Source organism: Ascaphus truei, chromosome 1 (assembly GCF_040206685.1).
Source record: "Ascaphus truei isolate aAscTru1 chromosome 1, aAscTru1.hap1, whole genome shotgun sequence".
Taxonomy (NCBI): domain Eukaryota; kingdom Metazoa; phylum Chordata; class Amphibia; order Anura; family Ascaphidae; genus Ascaphus; species Ascaphus truei.
Window position 1 is genome coordinate 162,954,274 of NC_134483.1, and position 19,069 is coordinate 162,973,342.

At 49.9% G+C, this 19,069-nt stretch overlaps 1 protein-coding gene across 5 annotated transcripts in view; it reads right to left on the minus strand.

Moving 5' to 3' along the window:
* Positions 1-19,069, minus strand: part of SMARCA2 (SWI/SNF related BAF chromatin remodeling complex subunit ATPase 2) — a 194,923-nt gene that overhangs the window by 148,019 nt on the left and 27,835 nt on the right. For 3 of the 5 annotated variants that reach the window (XM_075597235.1, XM_075597204.1, XM_075597255.1), the window contains exon 1: positions 10,304-10,323. The exons of the other annotated variants lie outside the window; for them this stretch is intronic. In XM_075597235.1, the coding sequence (XP_075453350.1) occupies positions 10,304-10,316 (13 nt within the window). In that variant the 5' untranslated portion in view covers positions 10,317-10,323. Of the gene's footprint in view, positions 1-10,303; positions 10,324-19,069 lie in introns of those variants that run through there. 5 annotated transcript variants of the gene reach the window in all.

A 19,069-nucleotide genomic window follows, 5' to 3' on the forward strand; every position in this document is an offset into this window, starting at 1 on the left:
CACAAACACACACACACACCTGATACATCCACCATAGAAATAAACAACACACTTTCCACACACACTGACCTGCACAACACACACACCCTGACCTGCACAACTCTCTCACACAGTCACTGACCTGCATAGACACACAGCTTCACATAAACACACACAGACTGACCTACACATACTGTCCCACATGAACCAGCTCTATGAGGAGCAGCCACGTAGGCGCCCCCTGTGGCTGTAACTGCAGCTGCATGTTTCTTCAGATTTCTAGCACAGTAGCTCCGTTTTGGCCGATCCTGGCCCCGCCCCCTGACGATCCTGGCCCTGCCCCCTGACAATCCTGGCCCTGCCCCCTGACAATCCTGGCCCTGCCCCCTGACAATCCTGGCCCTGCCCCCTGACAATCCTGGCCCTGCCCCCTGACAATCCTGGCCCTGCCCCCTGACGATCCTGGCCCTGCCCCCTCCTATGCAACCAAAACCGGGACATTTTTAACATTTTCCAATAATTGTCAGGACACCGGGACATGTGCAGTAAATTCAGGACTGTCCCGGCAAAACCGGGACATCTGGTCATCCTAGAAATAGGGCTACATGGGACTAGAGATGACCCCCGATTCACCTCAGTCAAAGGGGCTGAAAGGTGATTGGTTAATGGGAAGCTGGTGAATTAGGCGGGAAATGTGTCGGTTATTACCAGGTGGAGATAAGGCAGGTGTTCAGTGATTGGTTTAAGGTGTGTTGCTAGGCTAAGGATCAGATCATTGGCTGAGGATTGGTAGGCAGGGAGGAGTCAAGTTTGGGTGGGAATTTGGGGATAGAAATAAGACGAACAGAGACAAGGTATAATCACTCGCCTGTGAAAAAGACGGAATCAAGATTCCTCCCCTCCCCTCCCCTATTTTGCTGTTAATGTATATGTTTATGTTATTTCTTAAAAGGGTTCATTCTGAGCATGGTCACCGGAATAGTTCAATTGTTGGTTTGATTGTGATGTGTGATGGTAATTTAGGTTCCTGGCTGGGAGGCCAAGCCATTGTTAATAAATGTTTCTCTGGCTGGGAGGCGAGGTTAACTTCAAACTCACCTGTGAAGACTGGATCAATATTCCCACCCTTCCCTGTTGTTAATTTATAGGTCTATATCTTATATTTATTTAAAAAATAATTAAATAAGAAAAGTGGTTTATCGCAGCACAAGACTGGGAAAGTGTTATTTCTGAGCAAATTGTTAGTGGGTTAATTCTGAGCACCGTCTCGGGAATGGTTAAATTGTTGGTAATTTAAATTCCTGGCTGGGAGGTGGAGCCATTGGTATTTATGAAATATGTTTCTCTGGCTGGGAGGCGAGAGGTTAACTTCATTATGTAATGGTTTGAGTTATGTATTGTTATGATGGTTTAATAAGTTGTGCTGCAGCCTTACACTATGTTTGTGTCTGGTGTAAGTTATATCAATTAAGCCAAGTTTAGTTTAAAGGGAAAACATCATACAGTTCCCATGTACAGGGGCCATACGATCACCACCAGGTTATCATGAGCATGCTGAACCAGTCCCGTCTCTATATCTTCTTTTCCAAGTACAGTAGAGTCTCGGTTAACCAACAATCCGTTTTAACCTACATGCTTCCCCTCCCCCCTTCTCACTTACCAGGCTAACCGGCATCACAGGAGTAAGACAGCTGTCGGCAGTAGAAGACCATGTCAGCCAAGGGAAGAAGTTGAGACAGCGGGCGGAGGTGGCTTGGTGGCGGCAGGCGATCGGAGCAGGAGCAGAGCAGCACAAGAAATGGCAGGGGAGGAACACGCTGTAACACCGGAAGTTGTCAACATGATCGCATGTCTTCTCCTACTGCCACCAACCCCACCGCCGCCTGCCGTTTCAACTTGTTCCCTCGGCTCACATGGTCTTCTACTGTCGACAGCTGTCTGATTCCTGTGCCGCACCGCTCCCGCTGTCCCGCCGCTGGTAAGCGAGAAGGGGGGGTAAGAGGGGGGGGCGCAAATGTCGGGATAATACTTTACGTATTATCCAACACGGTATTGGTCCCGTTTAGGTCGGATAACTGAGACTCTACTGTGCCAATAATAATGAGCTCTATGGAGAACAAACTGTAGACTGTCAGTGTGACTTTTGGGATTTGCAGTCTTGTCCTATACTTTATATTGAGAAAAGCAAAACAATAAATCCCAAAATGTCTTCACATAAAACATTGCAGGGCAGAAAACTGTCCCTGCTGACATTAAACAACTAGTCAGGTATACAGTACACTCACTGCACTGTTTAAATAAAGCATACATATCCCACTAGTGTCTGAAATTAGAGATCACAGCAAGTACACCGATTCACAAACTGCTGCTGTTTTCTTCTATTGCTCATGCACAGCTGGGTTGAAAACCAACACTGTGGTGGTTATGTTCTGTTTGGAAGTTGATTTTCATGATAAAATGTTTTCTATGAAGTTATTTGGATAACTCTTATGGTTGTGATATCAAAGGGCCAGACGACGCAAAGAAAGTTACACACAAACTGGGTATAAAGCAAAAAAAAAATACTTTGAAGACAGAAGAAAAAAAAAATACACAAAATTATGAAACAACTAGCACAAAAAAAAAAAAGAAAGCTGTGTGTGCTGTGCACGCTCATAGTAAGTGAAACTTCTTTGACTTTTGTCACAGAAATGGTATTTGTATTGGTGATGTTTAAATTAAAAATCAAAATATAATTTCATTGACAAAACGCAAATAAATTTGACTTAGAACGTGCGTACACATCCCTTGTATTTGCACTAAGCGTAAATTCCTCGTGTGTCGTGTGACTGTGCGTGTGACTGTGTGACTGTGCGTGTGACTGTGCGACTGTGCGACTGTGCGTGTGCGACTGTGCGACTGTGCGACTGTGCGTGTGCGACTGTGCGTGTGACTGTGAGACTGTGCGTGTGACTGTGCGACTGTGCGTGTGACTGTGCGACTGTGCGTGTGACTGTGCGACTGTGCGTGTGACTGTGCGACTGTGCGTGTGACTGTGCGACTGTGCGTGTGACTGTGCGACTGTGCGTGTGACTGTGCGACTGTGCGACTGTGCGTGTGACTGTGCGACTGTGCGACTGTGCGACTGTGCGACTGTGCGACTGTGCGACTGTGCGTGTGACTGTGCGACTGTGCGTGTGACTGTGCGACTGTGCGTGCGACTGTGCGACTGTGCGTGTGACTGTGCGACTGTGCGTGTGACTGTGCGACTGTGCGTGTGACTGTGCGACTGTGCGTGTGACTGTGCGTGTGACTGTGCGACTGTGCGTGTGACTGTGCGACTGTGCGTGTGCGCGTGACTGTGCGTGTGCGCGTGACTGTGCGTGTGCGCGTGACTGTGCGTGTGCGCGTGACTGTGCGTGTGCGCGTGACTGTGCGTGTGCGCGTGACTGTGCGTGTGCGCGTGACTGTGCGTGTGCGCGTGACTGTGCGTGTGCGTGTGCGCGTGACTGTGCGTGTGCGCGTGACTGTGCGTGTGTGACTGTGTGTGACGGTGTGCGTGCGTGCGTGTGACTGTGTGCGTGCGTGCGTGTGACTGTGTGCGTGCGTGTGACTGTGTGCGTGCGTGTGACTGTGTGCGTGCGTGTGACTGTGTGCGTGCATGCGTGTGTGCGTGTGACTGTGCATGACCGTGTGCGTGCGTGACGTATGCGCAGCCCCCCTGCACCTCACACCCTAACCTATTCACCCCCAATACAGCTCCATGAATCCCACCCCAATACCCCCTGCTCTCCTCCTAATGATACACCCGAATAACCCCTGTCCCCCACTCCAAATGATATAGCCACACCAATATCCCCCGCCCTCCCCCTAATGATACACCCCATGTCCCCAGTCCGGGCACTCACTCACCGGGCTGCAGGAAGAGGATGCCCCGGACCCTTCCCTCCCGCACCGGGCTCCGTGTCACCTCCTCCCGCATGAAGCTCCTCTCCTGGGCGGCCGTGGCCAGCAGGCGGCCGGACGGCTCGTGGGACTGGTACAGAGCGAGTTCCAGGCGGAGGGGGGTCTGCACATCTCTCCGGAGCAGCCTCCTGAAGGGAGTCCACGGGTGCAGGAACCACAGGTGCCCCTCTGGCTCTACCCCACAGAAGCTGCCATCCTGCAGGCCGGGGAGCGGCTCAGCTCCAGCTCCCCGCCCGGTACCGGCCCAGGGAGGTGAAGGTCTCCCCGCCTTCACCAGTCGCAGTCACCTCCTGCCCGGAGCTCAGGCCTGAGACTGACCCGCAGCGACTCATCCCACAGGCAGCGTACGGGGGAGGCCTGCAGGGACACGGACATGCACCGGGAGGAGAGGCCGCGGGAGATCAGGGCCTGCATAGGGCCCCGGGGAACAGTGTGGGCTGCAGTGTCCCTATGAGAGCCGTGGCGTCTTGAGTGTTGCCATAACTACCATGCTGCATCATTACTGCGCATGCGCGTCGCGGGCGTGTGGGGGGAACGGCGCCGCATGCGCCCATGCGCGGCAGGGCAGCGGGCCGGGAACAGCGGCCGTGAGCTTGCCGGCGCAGCGGGGGAGCACCAGGTCAGTGTGCTGCTGGGCCTGCACCCGCCGGGGGCAGATAGCGGCTGCGTGCCACCCCCTCCCCACTCCCGTGGTGATTGGAGTCACTGGCGCCATCGCGCATGCGCGGCACGGCAGTGGGCGGGGAACGGCGGCCGTTATGAGCGGCGCCGGCGGCTATCGCCGCCGCCGCCGCATGTCGCCGCATCTGATTTGTGGACCGGGTGTGATGTCAGTGTTGGGGTCTGGCTGAGCCAGAACACAGCCCGGCCTCAACTGCCAGCACTGACGTCACATCCGTTTCATTTCTGTCTCCACAATCCATTTTTGCCCCAGTTCGAATGAGGTGCCACTAAGGAAGTTTCACTTCAATAAGTACTTCAGTATTAGGGGACACCTTTTTATTAGTACTAACCAGCAATACTGATTTAGAGAGATTCCAGGAGCTTAACACAGATGTAAAAACCAAGATAATCTAAGGCAGATGAGGTAGAGAAGGAATGTCAAAGGGAATAATAAATAAACAGACAGGGCAATAAATGGAGGAAAGGGATAGTGAGAAATGTGGAGAGCATGTAGGACCCTACAGAACATCCAACAGCGGTGTGAAGGTGGGAGGGGGGGGGGGGGGTGGTGGTGATGCAGGGGACAGACAAGTAGGAAAAATGATAGAAGTGTTTGATAGCCGAGCATTCTAATTGTATTGCAGCACCTACATATGCTGCTATTTGTCTATTTAACAAGGGTTGGCAAAACTGTTGCTTAACCCCCCCCCCCCTTCTTAGGTAAAGATTATAGTCGCAGCGTGCGCGACACGTGAAACATGCACTGAGGCTGGAGGATATCGAGATGCGTGGCGGTGACGTCACGTGAGCAGTTCGCCCTCATTGGCTGAACCACGCACGTGACCCGGCCGTCGCGCGGTAAAGACACATTTGTCTGGCCGGGGGTTGCGCGCTCTATGGCCTGCCTCGTAGAGGTACAGCCTATTATTTGCCACTATAATCACGGCCTTACAAGCACCAAAGCATAACGGTAGTGTTGCTGCCATATATGAAAGCAAAAGAATTATGAATATTCTAACTGCACAACATGACATTTGGTCCAGATATAGGAGCCGGCTCTAAAATGTAAGTGAGGCCCGCAAATATCCCTTATGACCAAAATCCACAGGGCCCTCCAGTGACCAACCAATCTGGTCTGTAACTGTTACATACGCCCATAATATATAGTATCTTAACTGTGCATGCATTACAGATGGGGGATTGCTGCTTTACAATATCCTGCATGTTTCTTTTTTTGTTTTGTTTTTTAATAAATCAGTTCTGTACTATGAGAAAATACTCGTAGCATTTAAAAATGTATTCTAATGTAAACAAGCATTTGTGTTTCTATAGCAACCATTTACAAAGTCACATCCCCTTCTTCTTCTGACAGGCTCTGGCACACCCCTGTTTGAGCCCTGCCCTCTCTCTAGCAGTGCAACAATTGTATCTAGTGCCTGCCTGGTCACATGATCTTCCACACAGAACTTTGCATCTTGGGTAATCTTCTGCAGCCCTAACAATGATATAAAGAACCCCCGAGCCCGAATCTTCAGCGATCGATTACAGGAGAACGGATCGATCGGTAATTTAGCTAATCTCTTGTCAGTGTGCAAATTGTTCTCCTTGCTTTTTCTCATCATGTACTAAATATTGGGAAAAGCATAGCTTGGAATGGACAGATTTGTGCTGTTGAAGTAAAAATCATAGACTATTGCCTCCTGATTGTAGAAAGGGAGGATACATCAATTGCTTTAGTCTGAATTTGATGTATAGATCTACAGGTGTAAACACATATTTTTTTTTTTTTTTTTTTACATTTTCATCCTATATTATACAACTAGCTGAGAGACCCGGCGTTGCCCGGGATGTAAATGTGTAATAGCGGAGGGGGGGAAAGGAGAGCGGAGGGGGGGGGGGGAAAGGGGAGCGGAGGGGGGGGGGGGGAAAGGGGAGCGGAGGGGGGGGGGGGAAAGGGGGAGCGGAGGGGGGGAAAGGGGAGCGGAGGGGGGGGGGGAAAGGGGAGCGGAGGGGGGGAAAGGGGAGCGGAGGGGGGGAAAGGGGAGCGGAGGGGGGGGAAAGGGGAGCGGAGGGGGGGGAAAGGGGAGCGGAGGGGGGGGGGAAAGGGGAGCGGAGGGGGGGGGAAAAGGGGAGCGGAGGGGGAGGGGAAAGGGGAGTGATGGGGGGAAAGGGGAGCGGAGGGGGGGGAAAAGGGGAGCGGAGGGGGGGGGAAAGGGGAGCGGAGGGGGGGGAAAGGGGAGCGATGGGGGGAAAGGGGAGCGGGGGGGGAAAGGGGAGCGGGGGGGGAAAGGGGAGCGGAGGGGGGGGGAAAGGGGATCGGAGGGGGGGGGAAAGGGGATCGGAGGGGGGGGGAAAGGGGATCGGAGGGGGGGGAAAGGGGATCGGAGGGGGGGGGAAAGGGGAGCGGAGGGGGGGGAAAAGGGGAGCGGAGGGGGGGGAAAGGGGAGCGATGGGGGGGGAAAGGGGAGCGATGGGGGGAAAGGGGAGCGGGGGGGAAAGGGAGGAGCGGGGGGAAAGGGGAGCGGAGGGGGGGGGAAAGGGGATCGGAGGGGGGGGGAAAGGGGATCGGAGGGGGGGGAAAGGGGAGCGGAGGGGGGGGAAAGGGGAGCGGAGGGGGGGAAAGGGGAGCGGAGGGGGAGGGGAAAGGGGAGCGGAGGGGGGGGGAAAGGGGAGCGGAGGGGGGGAAAGGGGAGCGGAGGGGGGGGGAAAGGGGAGCGGAGGGGGAGGGGAGCGGAGGGGGGGAAGGGGAGTGGAGGGGGGGAAGGGGAGCGGAGGGGGAGGGGGAGTGGAGGGGGGGAAGGGAGCGGAGGGGGGGAAGGGGAGCGGAGGGGGGGAAGGGGAGCGGAGGGGGGGAAGGGGAGCGGAGGGGGAGGGGAGGGGAGCGGAGGGGGAGGGGAGCGGAGGGGGAGGAAAGGGGAGCGGAGAGGGGGGGGGAAGGGGGAGCGAGGGGGGGAAAGGGGAGCGAGGGGGGAAAGGGGAGCGGAGGGGGGGGGAAAGGGGAGCGGAGGGGGAGGGGAGCGGAGGGGGGAAGGGGAGTGGAGGGGGGGGAAGGGGAGCGGAGGGGGAGGGGAGTGGAGGGGGGGAAGGGGAGCGGAGGGGGGGAAGGGGAGCGGAGGGGGGGAAGGGGAGCGGAGGGGGAGGGGAGGGGAGCGGAGGGGGAGGAAAGGGGAGCGGAGGGGGGGGGGGAAGGGGGAGCGAGGGGGGGAAAGGGGAGCGAGGGGGGAAAGGGGAGTGGGGGGGAAGGGGGAGTGGGGGGGAAGGGGGAGTGGGGAAAGGGGAGCGGGGGGGGAAGGGGGAGTGGGGGGGAAGGGGGAGTGGGGAAAGGGGAGCGGGGGGGAAGGGGGAGTGCGGGGGAAGGGGGGGGGAAGGGGGGAAAGGGGAGGGGGGAAAGGGGAGGGGGGAAAGGGGAAAGGGGAGTGGGGGGGAAAGGGGAGGGGGAGAAGGGGGGAAAGGGGAGGGGGGGAAAGGGGAGGGGGGAAAGGGGAGGGGGGAAAGGAGGGGGGGGAAAGGGGAAGTGGGGGGGGGAAAGGAGAGTGGGGGTGGGAAGGAGAGTGGGGGGGTAAAGGGGAGTGGAGGGGGGAAGGAGGGAGTGGGGGGAAAGGAGGGGAGTGGGGGGTGGGAAAGGTGGGGAGTGGGAAAGGAGGGGAGTTGGGGGTGGGAAAGGAGGGGAGTGGGAGGTGGGAAAGGAGGGGAGTGGGAGGTGGGAAAGGAGGGGAGTGGGGGGTGGGAAAGGAGGGGAGTGGGGGTGGGAAAGGAGGGGAGTGGGGGGTGGGAAAGGAGGGGGGTGGGAAAGGAGGGGAGTGGGGAGTGGGAAAGGAGGGGAGTTGGGGGTGGGAAAGGAGGGGAGTGGGAGGTGGGAAAGGAGGGGAGTGGGAGGTGGGAAAGGAGGGGAGTGGGGGTGGGAAAGGAGGGGAGTGGGGTGGGAAAGGAGGGGAGTGGGGGGTGGGAAAGGAGGGGGGTGGGAAAGGAGGGGAGTGGGGAGTGGGAAAGGAGGGGAGTGGGCGGTGGGAAAGGAGGGGAGTGGGGGGTGGGAAAGGAGGGGAGTGGGGGGTGGGAAAGGAGGGGAGTGGGGGGTGGGAAAGGAGGGGAGTGGGGGGTGGGAAAGGAGGGGAGTCGGGGGTGGGAAAGGAGGGGAGTGGGGGGTGGGAAAGGAGGGGAGTGGGGGGTGGGAAAGGAGGGGAGTGGAGTGGGGGGTGGAAAGGAGGGGAGTGGGGGGTGGGAAAGGAGGGGAGTGGGGGGTGGGAAAGGAGGGGAGTGGGGGTGGGAAAGGAGAGGAGTGGGGGGTGGGAAAGGAGGGGAGTGGGGGGTGGGAAAGGAGGGGAGTGGGGGGTGGGAAAGGAGGGGAGTGGGGGGTGGGAAAGGAGGGGAGTGGGGGTGGGAAAGGAGGGGAGTAGGAAAGGAGGGGAGTGGGGGGTGGGAAAGGAGGGGAGTGGGGGTGGGAAAGGAGGGGAGTGGGGGGTGGGAAAGGAGGGGAGTGGGGGGTGGGAAAGGAGGGGAGTCGGGGGTGGGAAAGGAGGGGAGTGGGGGTGGGAAAGGAGGGGAGTGGGGGGTGGGAAAGGAGGGGAGTGGAGTGGGGGGTGGGAAAGGAGGGGAGTGGGGGGTGGGAAAGGAGGGGAGTGGGGGGTGGGAAAGGAGGGGAGTGGGGGGTGGGAAAGGAGGGGAGTGGGGGATGGGAAAGGAGGGGAATGGGGGGTTGGAAAGGGGGGAAAGGGGAGAGGGGGGGTGGAGAGCAGGGGGCATATGTATTGTCATAATTTATGTATGTGCATGCCCTCTCCCCCCCCCGTCCGGGCGTCCGTTCCCCCGGTGTCTCGGCGGCTGGCTGTCCGCTCCCCCTTCTTGGTTCCCCGATGGCTCGGGGCTCGCTCTTCGCTCCCCCGTTCCCCGTGACTCGCTCCCCCGTTCCCCGTGACTCGGGGCTCGCTCCCCCGTGACGCGCTCCCCCGTTCCCCGTGACGCGCCCCCCCCCTGCGATCGCTTGGTCCCCCGATGTGTCGGACTGAGGCGCGTGCAGGAAGCGCATGCATGTGTGGGCCTGGCCTGTGTGGGCCTGTGGCGCGAGGCTGAAATAGGTGAGTTACTGGGGCCATCAGTTGAGGCAGGACGCGCAGTGGTGTGACTTACCTGGGCGGGCGGCCGGACGGTGTGTGTGTGTTGTGTGTGTCCTTTGGCCCGTCACTCTGCCTCAGGCCAATGAGAGGTGTGCGGGGGCGGGCGGGCCAAGGGACCAATGAGATTTCCCCTAGGGACAGAGGCCATGCAGACAGGCATACAGTGCTTTCACAAATATAGTATATAAGATAAAATAAGATTAGAACTTGAAGTAGTAACATACGCAGGTAGTGTATGCTGACCAGTGATTCGGGTTTCAGCATCTTTACATTTTTCTTCTGCTTTGACCTGCTTAATGTCACTCAACATCAGGGGTGTTACCATGACAACCTATGTTTGTTTAATATATGGGTGAATAGCAGTGGCCATTTTACAATTTTAAAACACTTTTAGAAAGTGATATCTGTGCAGTGCGCACAAAGAATTTAAAATGGACAGCACCGCTAAAGTCAATAATGTTTGCATGTCAGCAAGCGGAGATTACTTCTTTAGGACAAGCCAGGTGTTTTAAATGGTTCTTTTGTGCTTTTAATAACAAGCTGCGCAATGTTTCAATTTTTATATTGTAAATTTGTCTTAGCAGGTGGTGATCACCTTACAGTACCTATAGTAGCCATTTGTGAATAATTGCATCAATGCTTTCTAGTTGTACTGTATGTCAACCCCCTCTCTGCTGATGCCTTAAACCAGGGGTGCGGAAATGGTTTTCGGAAAAACCTCTCAATGAAGGGAGTGGATCAGCGGGCACTGCTGGCAAAAATAGAATTAGCGCACTTACTACACATAAGCTCGGTTTACTTGCCATAAGTGGAGTGCACAACACAAAGTTCAGTGATCGGCATCTGTAGTTACAGATTATTAATTTCCAAACTGTGGGTAAAACTGACTTTACACCTACTCAACTTCAACACTATGAACGTAAGAAACATAACACACTTTAAAGCAGAGCAGCACCAAGTCTATTTTAAAAACCCCACTTTTTTTTTAAGCTTTAGTAAATATTGCAACCTTTTTGGATGACAGTGCGTCAAAAGTATATGCTAAAATTAAAGGCAAGCAATGCATAAGATTAAATGCTCAGTGTTGAATATTTTATTGTTCTCGCCTTTATAATGTTTTGTTCATGCAATCTTACCACACATTCTGTTTGACTTGACTAGTGATAACCTGCCTTCCTTACATTCTGCTGTAACACTTCAGATATTGATATTTGTCTCGTGAAAAAAAAATCTAGAAATAAAGCATTTTAAAAAACAGCTGTTCCTTCTCATAAGAAATGTATGTTTAACCCAAAATATCTATTCTGTTGACTGTCTTCCACATTTAGGTCAAGTCCCCATTATGCCTGGCGGCACTCATTACCTGCATCAGTGCGACCTGATGGACTCCCGGCAACGCGCGATGGGAAGGCGTGGCAGGGGTGCGGCCATGACGTCACAAGGCTGGTTCGCCCACATTGCTGAACCACCGCCAGGACGTGGCCAATGCTCGGGCGCCGCGCCCAAAATCTTGTCTTTTGGCAAAGGCGGTCACGCATCGCGCCTTGTGCGTGTGCGCACACACACGCCGACTGGGGCCTGCACCAGAGACAAAGCCTAAGGGGTTTTCTCTATATACTGTACCCCGAAGTTGCCTTTCGGGATGTTTTTTGGCTGGAAACCCCCACTGACCCCAATTGGTGTTCCTGGCCAAATGTGAGAGAAACCGCCACTTGGGCATATATAATTATCCATAAATGATTATAATGGATCCTCGGATCGGATAAGAGCGTTTCCTTTCTCCCTGGTAAGACTGCTTTGCATCTATTTGGGAAATATATCCTGTGTTCAGTGTGACATGCCTACAGAGGCTTACCATTGACACAAACACGTTAGTGCAACATGTGAACCTTTTTGAATTGTAATACATTTTGATTAAGTACATTCAGCCAGCTATGCATGGGTTTCCTACTATATTCTTGGTCTCTTATTGATTGGAGAGCCCAGGACATACTTGAAAACGAGAGGTAACTTTCAATGTATTACTTCCTGGTAAAATATTTTATAAATAAATACTTACTTGTAAATATTTATATGTGCTATAATAAAATTGTGTTCGAATATTAAAAAAAATATTTATTCTAAACACAATTAAAAATTCTTCTTATAAGTATAAGTGCCGTAGTAACTTCGGCTGGGCAAGTTGGGGATATGGAAATGGCGGCTTAAATTTCCTGCGTCACGCAGACCAATAGAAAGTCAGGACGTCATCCCTTGTGTTTTTCTATTGGTCCACGTGACCAGGACCTTTAAACTGCAGAGATACTTGCCCCCATAGGAGGTGCCGATATCTTGGAAAGCAGGAGACCCAGAGCTGAAATCAACTCTGTTTCAAACCCATTTAAAAAAAAAGTAAATGTCAGTTGGACTGCGGCTTTAATGTGTGGCGTTATAAACAGGAGTTGAAACAACAAAGGTTTGATACAAGGTAGATAGATAAGCGAAATGAATTGTTAGCTAGCCCTCAATACTCCTAAGGCTGCGTCCATGGAAGGACAGGCAGCGCTCAGCCGTGCGGACGCTCTGCGCTGAGCCCCTGCATCCTCAATGAGGATGCCTTGAGAGGGGGCTCACGCAAGCGTCCGCAGGCGTGCTGAAGCGCTGGATTTTTCAGCCGACAGGCGAAGCTCTTTTTCAGTGCACTGTCGGCTGAAAACATCCAATCCCAGCCCAGCAGCGTCAACGTGACGTCGGCGCCGTGACGTTGACGTCAGTGCGTAGCGGGCTATTGGCCCAGTGACGTCACTGCCCCGCCTCCCCGTGCCGCGCACGCTGGCTCGCCTGCATGTGCATAGAATCGCACAGCCTCAGCGTCAGCGCGGTTCCGCACTGCTCCAACCTCTATGGACGCAGCCTTACTTGCAATAATGAGCAGGATTGAGAATGCCACTCAATGCACCTCTTGCCACATGTATGTGCACTTGGAGCAGCTGTTCCAGGAAGCATACCTCTGTGGGAAGTGTGAGCAGGTAATCTCTATGGAGTCTCAGATTGCTGATCTGAAGAGGCAACTTGCAACATTGAAAGACATTGACAATCTTGAAAGGAGTTTAGTCCTCACTGAGCAGGCCCTGGCTGGGACTACTGTTGCAGAGTGTGGAGCTAGGACAGAGGATGAAGAACAGGTAGGTAGCTTGGTAACAGTTAGCATGGGATGCAGGGGGAAGGAAAAGAAAAAAAAAAAGAGGCAGGCCAGTTCCAAACTGTTCCATCCCAATAGATTTGCCAGACTAAGAAGAGATATTGGGGGCGTCAGGGCAGGAAGGACAGGGCTGGGGGAGACCGATTCCTCTAGCAGCCAGGGGGAATAGTCCCTGCAGCACAGAGGGAATTCAGGATACTCGCAGACCTAGGCAGGTTCTTGTGGGCGGTGACCACATGAACCGAACAGTTTGTTATCTCCCAAGTGCTCAGGTTCGGCACATTGCGGATCGGGTAGACAGATTGTTGCGAGGGGCTGGGAATGACCCGGTGGTCTTAGTACACATTGGCACCAATGAATGTTAAAGGAAGATAGAGGGATGGGGGGGTTATTGATCCGCGCTCATGCTTCCTATAATCTCTGGTGCAAACCAACTCTTTCCTTTTGCTGCTTCTGTGCGTGGAGATATTCCCCTTCTCCACTGAGAATTACTCCACAGGTAGACCAGTCATAGAAAACAAAAAGCACAGAGCGCACCAAGGTTGAAGAAATATATATTAAAAGTGAATACAAGTATCAACTTACATATAATAAATCTGTTATCCAGTGAGATCTTTAGATGGTACAGTCCATGCTGCCCCGTCCGTGGGTCCGTGGATAAAAGGGAGGCAACGCCGAGCTCAAGACAATCTATCCCGCGCGCTAGGATCAAGTGATGTCTCCGTCTTGCTCGGCTGCTTCTGGGTATGCTCAGTACCACACCGTCGTGTGCGGTTGTGTGCACGTCTCCCAAGTTCACAGTCTCTCTCAGGTCAACTAAAAGTTAACCAAGGGGCTGATCTGCATGAAGTGTCCACAACATGTTTCACGGACTAATCTGCTTCGTCAGGCGGAAGATAGAGGGATCTAGGCCTCAAGCAACGGCCTACGATGTAGTATTTTCAGAGATCCGACCAGGGTCATGTGCTACCCCAGGGCAGCAGTTGGAGCTTAGGGAGGTTAATAAACAGCCAAGAAAGTTATGTAGGAAGGAGGGGTTTTGTTTTTTGAGCACTTAAGAGTCTCTTCTCCACGAGGTGCTATCTTTATGGTAGGGATGGATTGCACCTCAACAACGCGGGATCTTCTGCGCCAGGGGTGGAGATGATAAAGGCTTGGAGGAGATTTTAAACTAGGAGAGTGGATGGAGGGACAGCAAGAGATAATGGATTAGAGCCGGGGTGAGCAAACATTTCAGTCTGTGCCCCCCCCCCCCCCACCTCGCTCTACCCTCACCCCCCACCACCTTGGCTACAGCATCAAATGACGCCGTAGGGCCATGTGACATCACATGGCAACATGAAATCACATGACCCAGCAGGGTCATTGGATGCCGGGTTGCCATGGCAGCGCGTCGCTGGAAGCCAAGGAAAGGGATTTTAGAGAGGCCTTGTGCGGTCCCCCGGCATTTACTTTAAATGCCTTCAGGGAAGCGTGGGGCCTCGGTAGCCGCCACGCCCGCCCCCCAGAAAATCTCACACACCCCTGGATTGGACAGAATAGAATGGGGGAAACAGCTATGGGTCATTGTATTGTATGTCTTTATTTATATAGCACCATTAATGTACATGGCGCTTCACAGTAGTAACACATATGGTAATCATATAAATAACAAATAATATAAATAACAGGTCATGGGAATAAGTGCTTCAGACATAGAAGTAACATTAAGGAAGAGGAGTCCCTGTTCCGAGGAGCTTACAGTCTAACTGATATTGGGTCATGGTAGTGGAGTGGGTGGCAGTTTAGCAAGCAGGGATACAAATACAGATACTACTAATAAAACTTCTCAAAGATTAAAAAGTTAATGGGAGGAGAAAGGCAGGAGCAGATAAGATAACAATAGCACAAACAGGAAGCAATCTTAAATGCATGCTTGCCAATGCAAGAAGCTTGGCAGGTAAAATGGGGGAGCTTAAAATAATAGCCAGAAAGTAGCAACAGGATAGCCATTATTGAAATATTGTGGCCAATTCATTTTTAGAGGGACTGAACAAATCCAAAAGGTCGTGGAGTATGTTTAGACGTTAAACCAGATTTAATTAAAACCTATTATTAGGCGAGAAAGGAAGGATTTATGAAAATGTACACTGTGTTTAGATTTATGCAGTGGTGTAAAATTACAAAATACAGTAATTGCTTTGTAGGGATAGTCTATAAACCAAACTACTTTTGCAAATGGAGAAGGCAACAAAACTAGGTCATGTTTTAATAATAGATGGTTTTAATTATCCACACATCGACGGGAGCAATGAGATTAGCATTAACAGTTTTTTTTGGGTTGTTAAACGGCAATTACATGACCCAAATTATTGAGGAACCAACCAGGAGATGGGCAATGCTGAATTTGGTAATATCAAACAATGTAGAAGTAATAACAAATATTGTCAATAAGTCATGGAACATTTGGCAAACCATGCTCACATCATGGTCTCATTTGAAGTAAATTATCAAAAAGATCAACAAAAACTCTTAATTTGAGAAGCAAATTTTAGTAAACCAAGGTAGAATCTATAAGGAATACATTGGGATGAAGTTCTTGCAGGAAAAAATACAGAAGAAAAATGAGCAATCTTTAAAACAGTTAGATAAGTATACTTATATGCGTCTACCCGTGTGCAATAAAAATCTCAACTGGACTAATAAACCATTTTAGTTTTAACCCTGCGTGTGCTGCAACTTGCATCACACCGCACAATGAAGCTACACTTCTCCAGGGTCAGTATGGCTACTACAACTTTGCGCTATAACTTAGTGGTCCCGGTCACAGCATTGATTTCTCAATTTCTAGAATATATTATATATTGTCCGATGAGGATTTCCATGACTTATTATGCCATTGTTCATGTGTTCTCTTTTATGAAATATTATTGGAACATTTTGAACGTACTGTATAGAATTGTATTCATTATTAGATTACTGATAATAAAGGGTATATATTATAAGATTGAACCTTTTCTCAATCCCCCCCGTGTGCATAATGATTGAGAAAAATGTGTGTGTTGAGTCTTTAAGTGTTACTGTTGACATGGTGTGAATATAGTGCTTCAACTATTTAAACTTTTAGGATGCTTTGGTTTTATTTAGATAAATGAAATGTTAGAAGAGAATATGGCTTTTTAGTTTTTGCTCATCACCAACTGTGATGTTGAAGAACGTCTCCTAGCACTGCACCAATAGGTTAATCCATGGCGTTAAAACAAATATTTTCCCTACCTGATAAACAAGCATGTGTCCATTTAATCTTACAGTTTACGACAGAAGTAAAATCAATTTGAAGATGAAAGTTTGTGTAATTTAGTGTGGCAGTCTAGATCTGAATTTTATATTTTTCGTGGGTAAATTTGGTAAAAACTGGAGATACAGATCTTGAAAGCAATGAACATCAAAATACAATTTGCCAAAAAAAGGTTGGCCTTCTGGTGCTTGGCCACACGGGAAAATAAATCTGAATGGATTTGCAAGGATGTGGCAGAGTTAAAGGTATGCTTTTTTTAACCCCTTTGGGGCTTTCACACATTTTTTCATCTGTCCATGGACAATTATTACATATATTCAGTGTAGGTACCTGCATACGGTTATGCCTTGTCGTGGCATGCAGGCTTATAAATGTTTTGGCCAAAGGGTTTAACAAAATAACCCCTTTTCATGAGATTATTATTCTATTTTAGCCTAATTGGTAGGCGCGCAGGAATCGTTCTTTTTGTTTTTCTATATGTAAGGACTATCTTTTTACCTGCAGCAAACTTCAACAGGGAGGAGCGCGGTATAATGTACAGTTTCTCACAAATATTAGGTAATCCTTTTCCTTGCTGCATACTCCCTAAGGGCATTTTAAATATAGTATCACAGAAACGTCATAGGGGTAGGTTTATTGGCTCATCTGCATTACATAGCAGTTAGTGAGCCGCTACCAATTTTCCTATTAGTGCAGGTATAATACACCCCAGTGTCAGTCTGGACATCGCCCTCTATTGAAGAGTAGGTGAATGTATAAGGCAGACAGAAAGAAATGTGTAAGTTTTATCATATTCACACCAGGGAATTTGTGCACCCACAGTTTACCTCTAGAGTAAGGTAACTATCATACTGGCTTTGGCCAGATTTTAATTGAACATAAGCTTATGCTTTATTTAACCCCTTCGGGGCTTTCACACATTTTTTCACCAGTCCATGGGACAATTATTACATATATTCAGTCTAGGTACCTGCATACGGTTATGCCTTAGTCGATGCATGCAGGCTTATAAATGCTTTGGCCAAAGGGTTTAACAAAATAACCCTTTTTCATGAGATTATTATTTGATTTTAGCCTAATTGGTGGGAGCACAGGAATCATTCTTATTGTTAATACAGATAAAGGTAAGATTATACATTTGGGAAAGAATAATAAACAGGCGACTTACAAAATTAAATAGGGATAAATTAGGAGAATCTTTGATGGAGAAAGATTTAGGAGGGTTTGTAGACAACAGGCTTAGCAATAGTGACCAAAGTCATGCAGTAGCGGCAAAGGCAAATAAAATCTTATCTTGCAGTAAACGGGGAAAGGATGGAAGAGAAGCAAACATAATTATGCCCCTCTATAAAGTATTACTAAGACCACAGCTTGAAAATGGCATCCAGCTTTGGGGACAACTCCATTGAAAAGGCATTATGGAACTAGGAAAAGTGCAGAGAAGAGCCACCAAATTAATAAAGGGGACGGATAATCTGATTTATTAGGAGAGGCTAGCTAAATTAGATTTCTTTACATTAGAAAAGAGGGGATATGATAACTATATACAAATATATTCGGAGACAATATAAGGAGCTTTCAAAAGAACTATTCATCCCACGGGCAGTACAAACGACAGTATCATACCTAGAAGTTGGAGGAAAGGAGATTTCACCAGCAACAAAGGAAAGGGTTCTTTACAGTAAGGGCAGTTCAAATGTGGAATTCATTACCCATGGAGACTGCGATGGCAGATACAATAGATATCTTCAAAAAAAGTTGGATATCTTTTTAGAAAGGAAAGGTATACAGGGATATACCAAATAAGTATACATGGGAAGGATGTTGATCCAGGGAGTAATCTGATTGCCAATATTTGGAGTCAGGAAGGAATTTATTTTCCCCTCATGAGATATCATTGGATGATATTTCACTGAAGTTTTCTGTTTGCCTTCCTCTGGATCAATATACAATAAGTACAAATATAGGATAAAGTATCTGTCGTATAAATTTAGCATAGGTTGAACTTGATTGCCGTATCTTTTTTTTCAACCTCACATATGCAACTACAGTATGCAACTATGTACACAGCAGGGGTGCGCAACTTTAGTCCTCAAGGGCCCTCAACAGGTCAGGTTTTCAGGACATCCCTGCTTCAGCACACGTGGCTCAGAACACTGCACCACCTGTGCTGAAGCAGAGATATCCTGAAAACCTGACCTGTTGGTGACCCTTGAGGACTGGAGTTGCCCACCTCAGGTATACAGTGCACTCATTTAAACTTAGGAAAGCAGTGGTGAAGCCTATGCCCGCATGAGCGTTAGGGTTTTGCTGTGCATAAAAAGCACAAAGCTACACAAGTATAGTTATTCTAGAATAAACTATAGGATCCACATGACATACCATCCTTCTATCAAATGACTAAAAAAAAAAAATTTAAAAAGGGCATTCTTGATCTAAACCTGACATATGACTGGTGATGGACACGAAAATATGACAACAGCTTAAGAACGCCGCTCTACTTGCATTTATTATTAAAAAAAAATAACAAAAATCCTATGAACATATAATATCATCCCAAGTTCAAATATTAAAATAAGGAAATATACAGATCTCCTCGGAGGATTCCTGAACAGAACTGCAATACGATTTGTGATTTAATGATACAGGCTTATTGGAACGGGGACTCATAACTCTGCATTTCTTGACTTTTTTTTTTTTTTTTCACATTCCAGCGAGCCCAATAAAAATCCACATCATACAAAAGCACCACAGGGATTTCAATCAAATAAAAATGACCAGCGAGTCTGGGGAAATAATAGGTCAATTAGACGCCTGAAGTGAGAGGGTGTTTTAATTAGCATAACAATATTCCAAAAGCAAACATATCCCACTGCCACGCCTCCTAACATTCACCAAGTACATTAACCCATT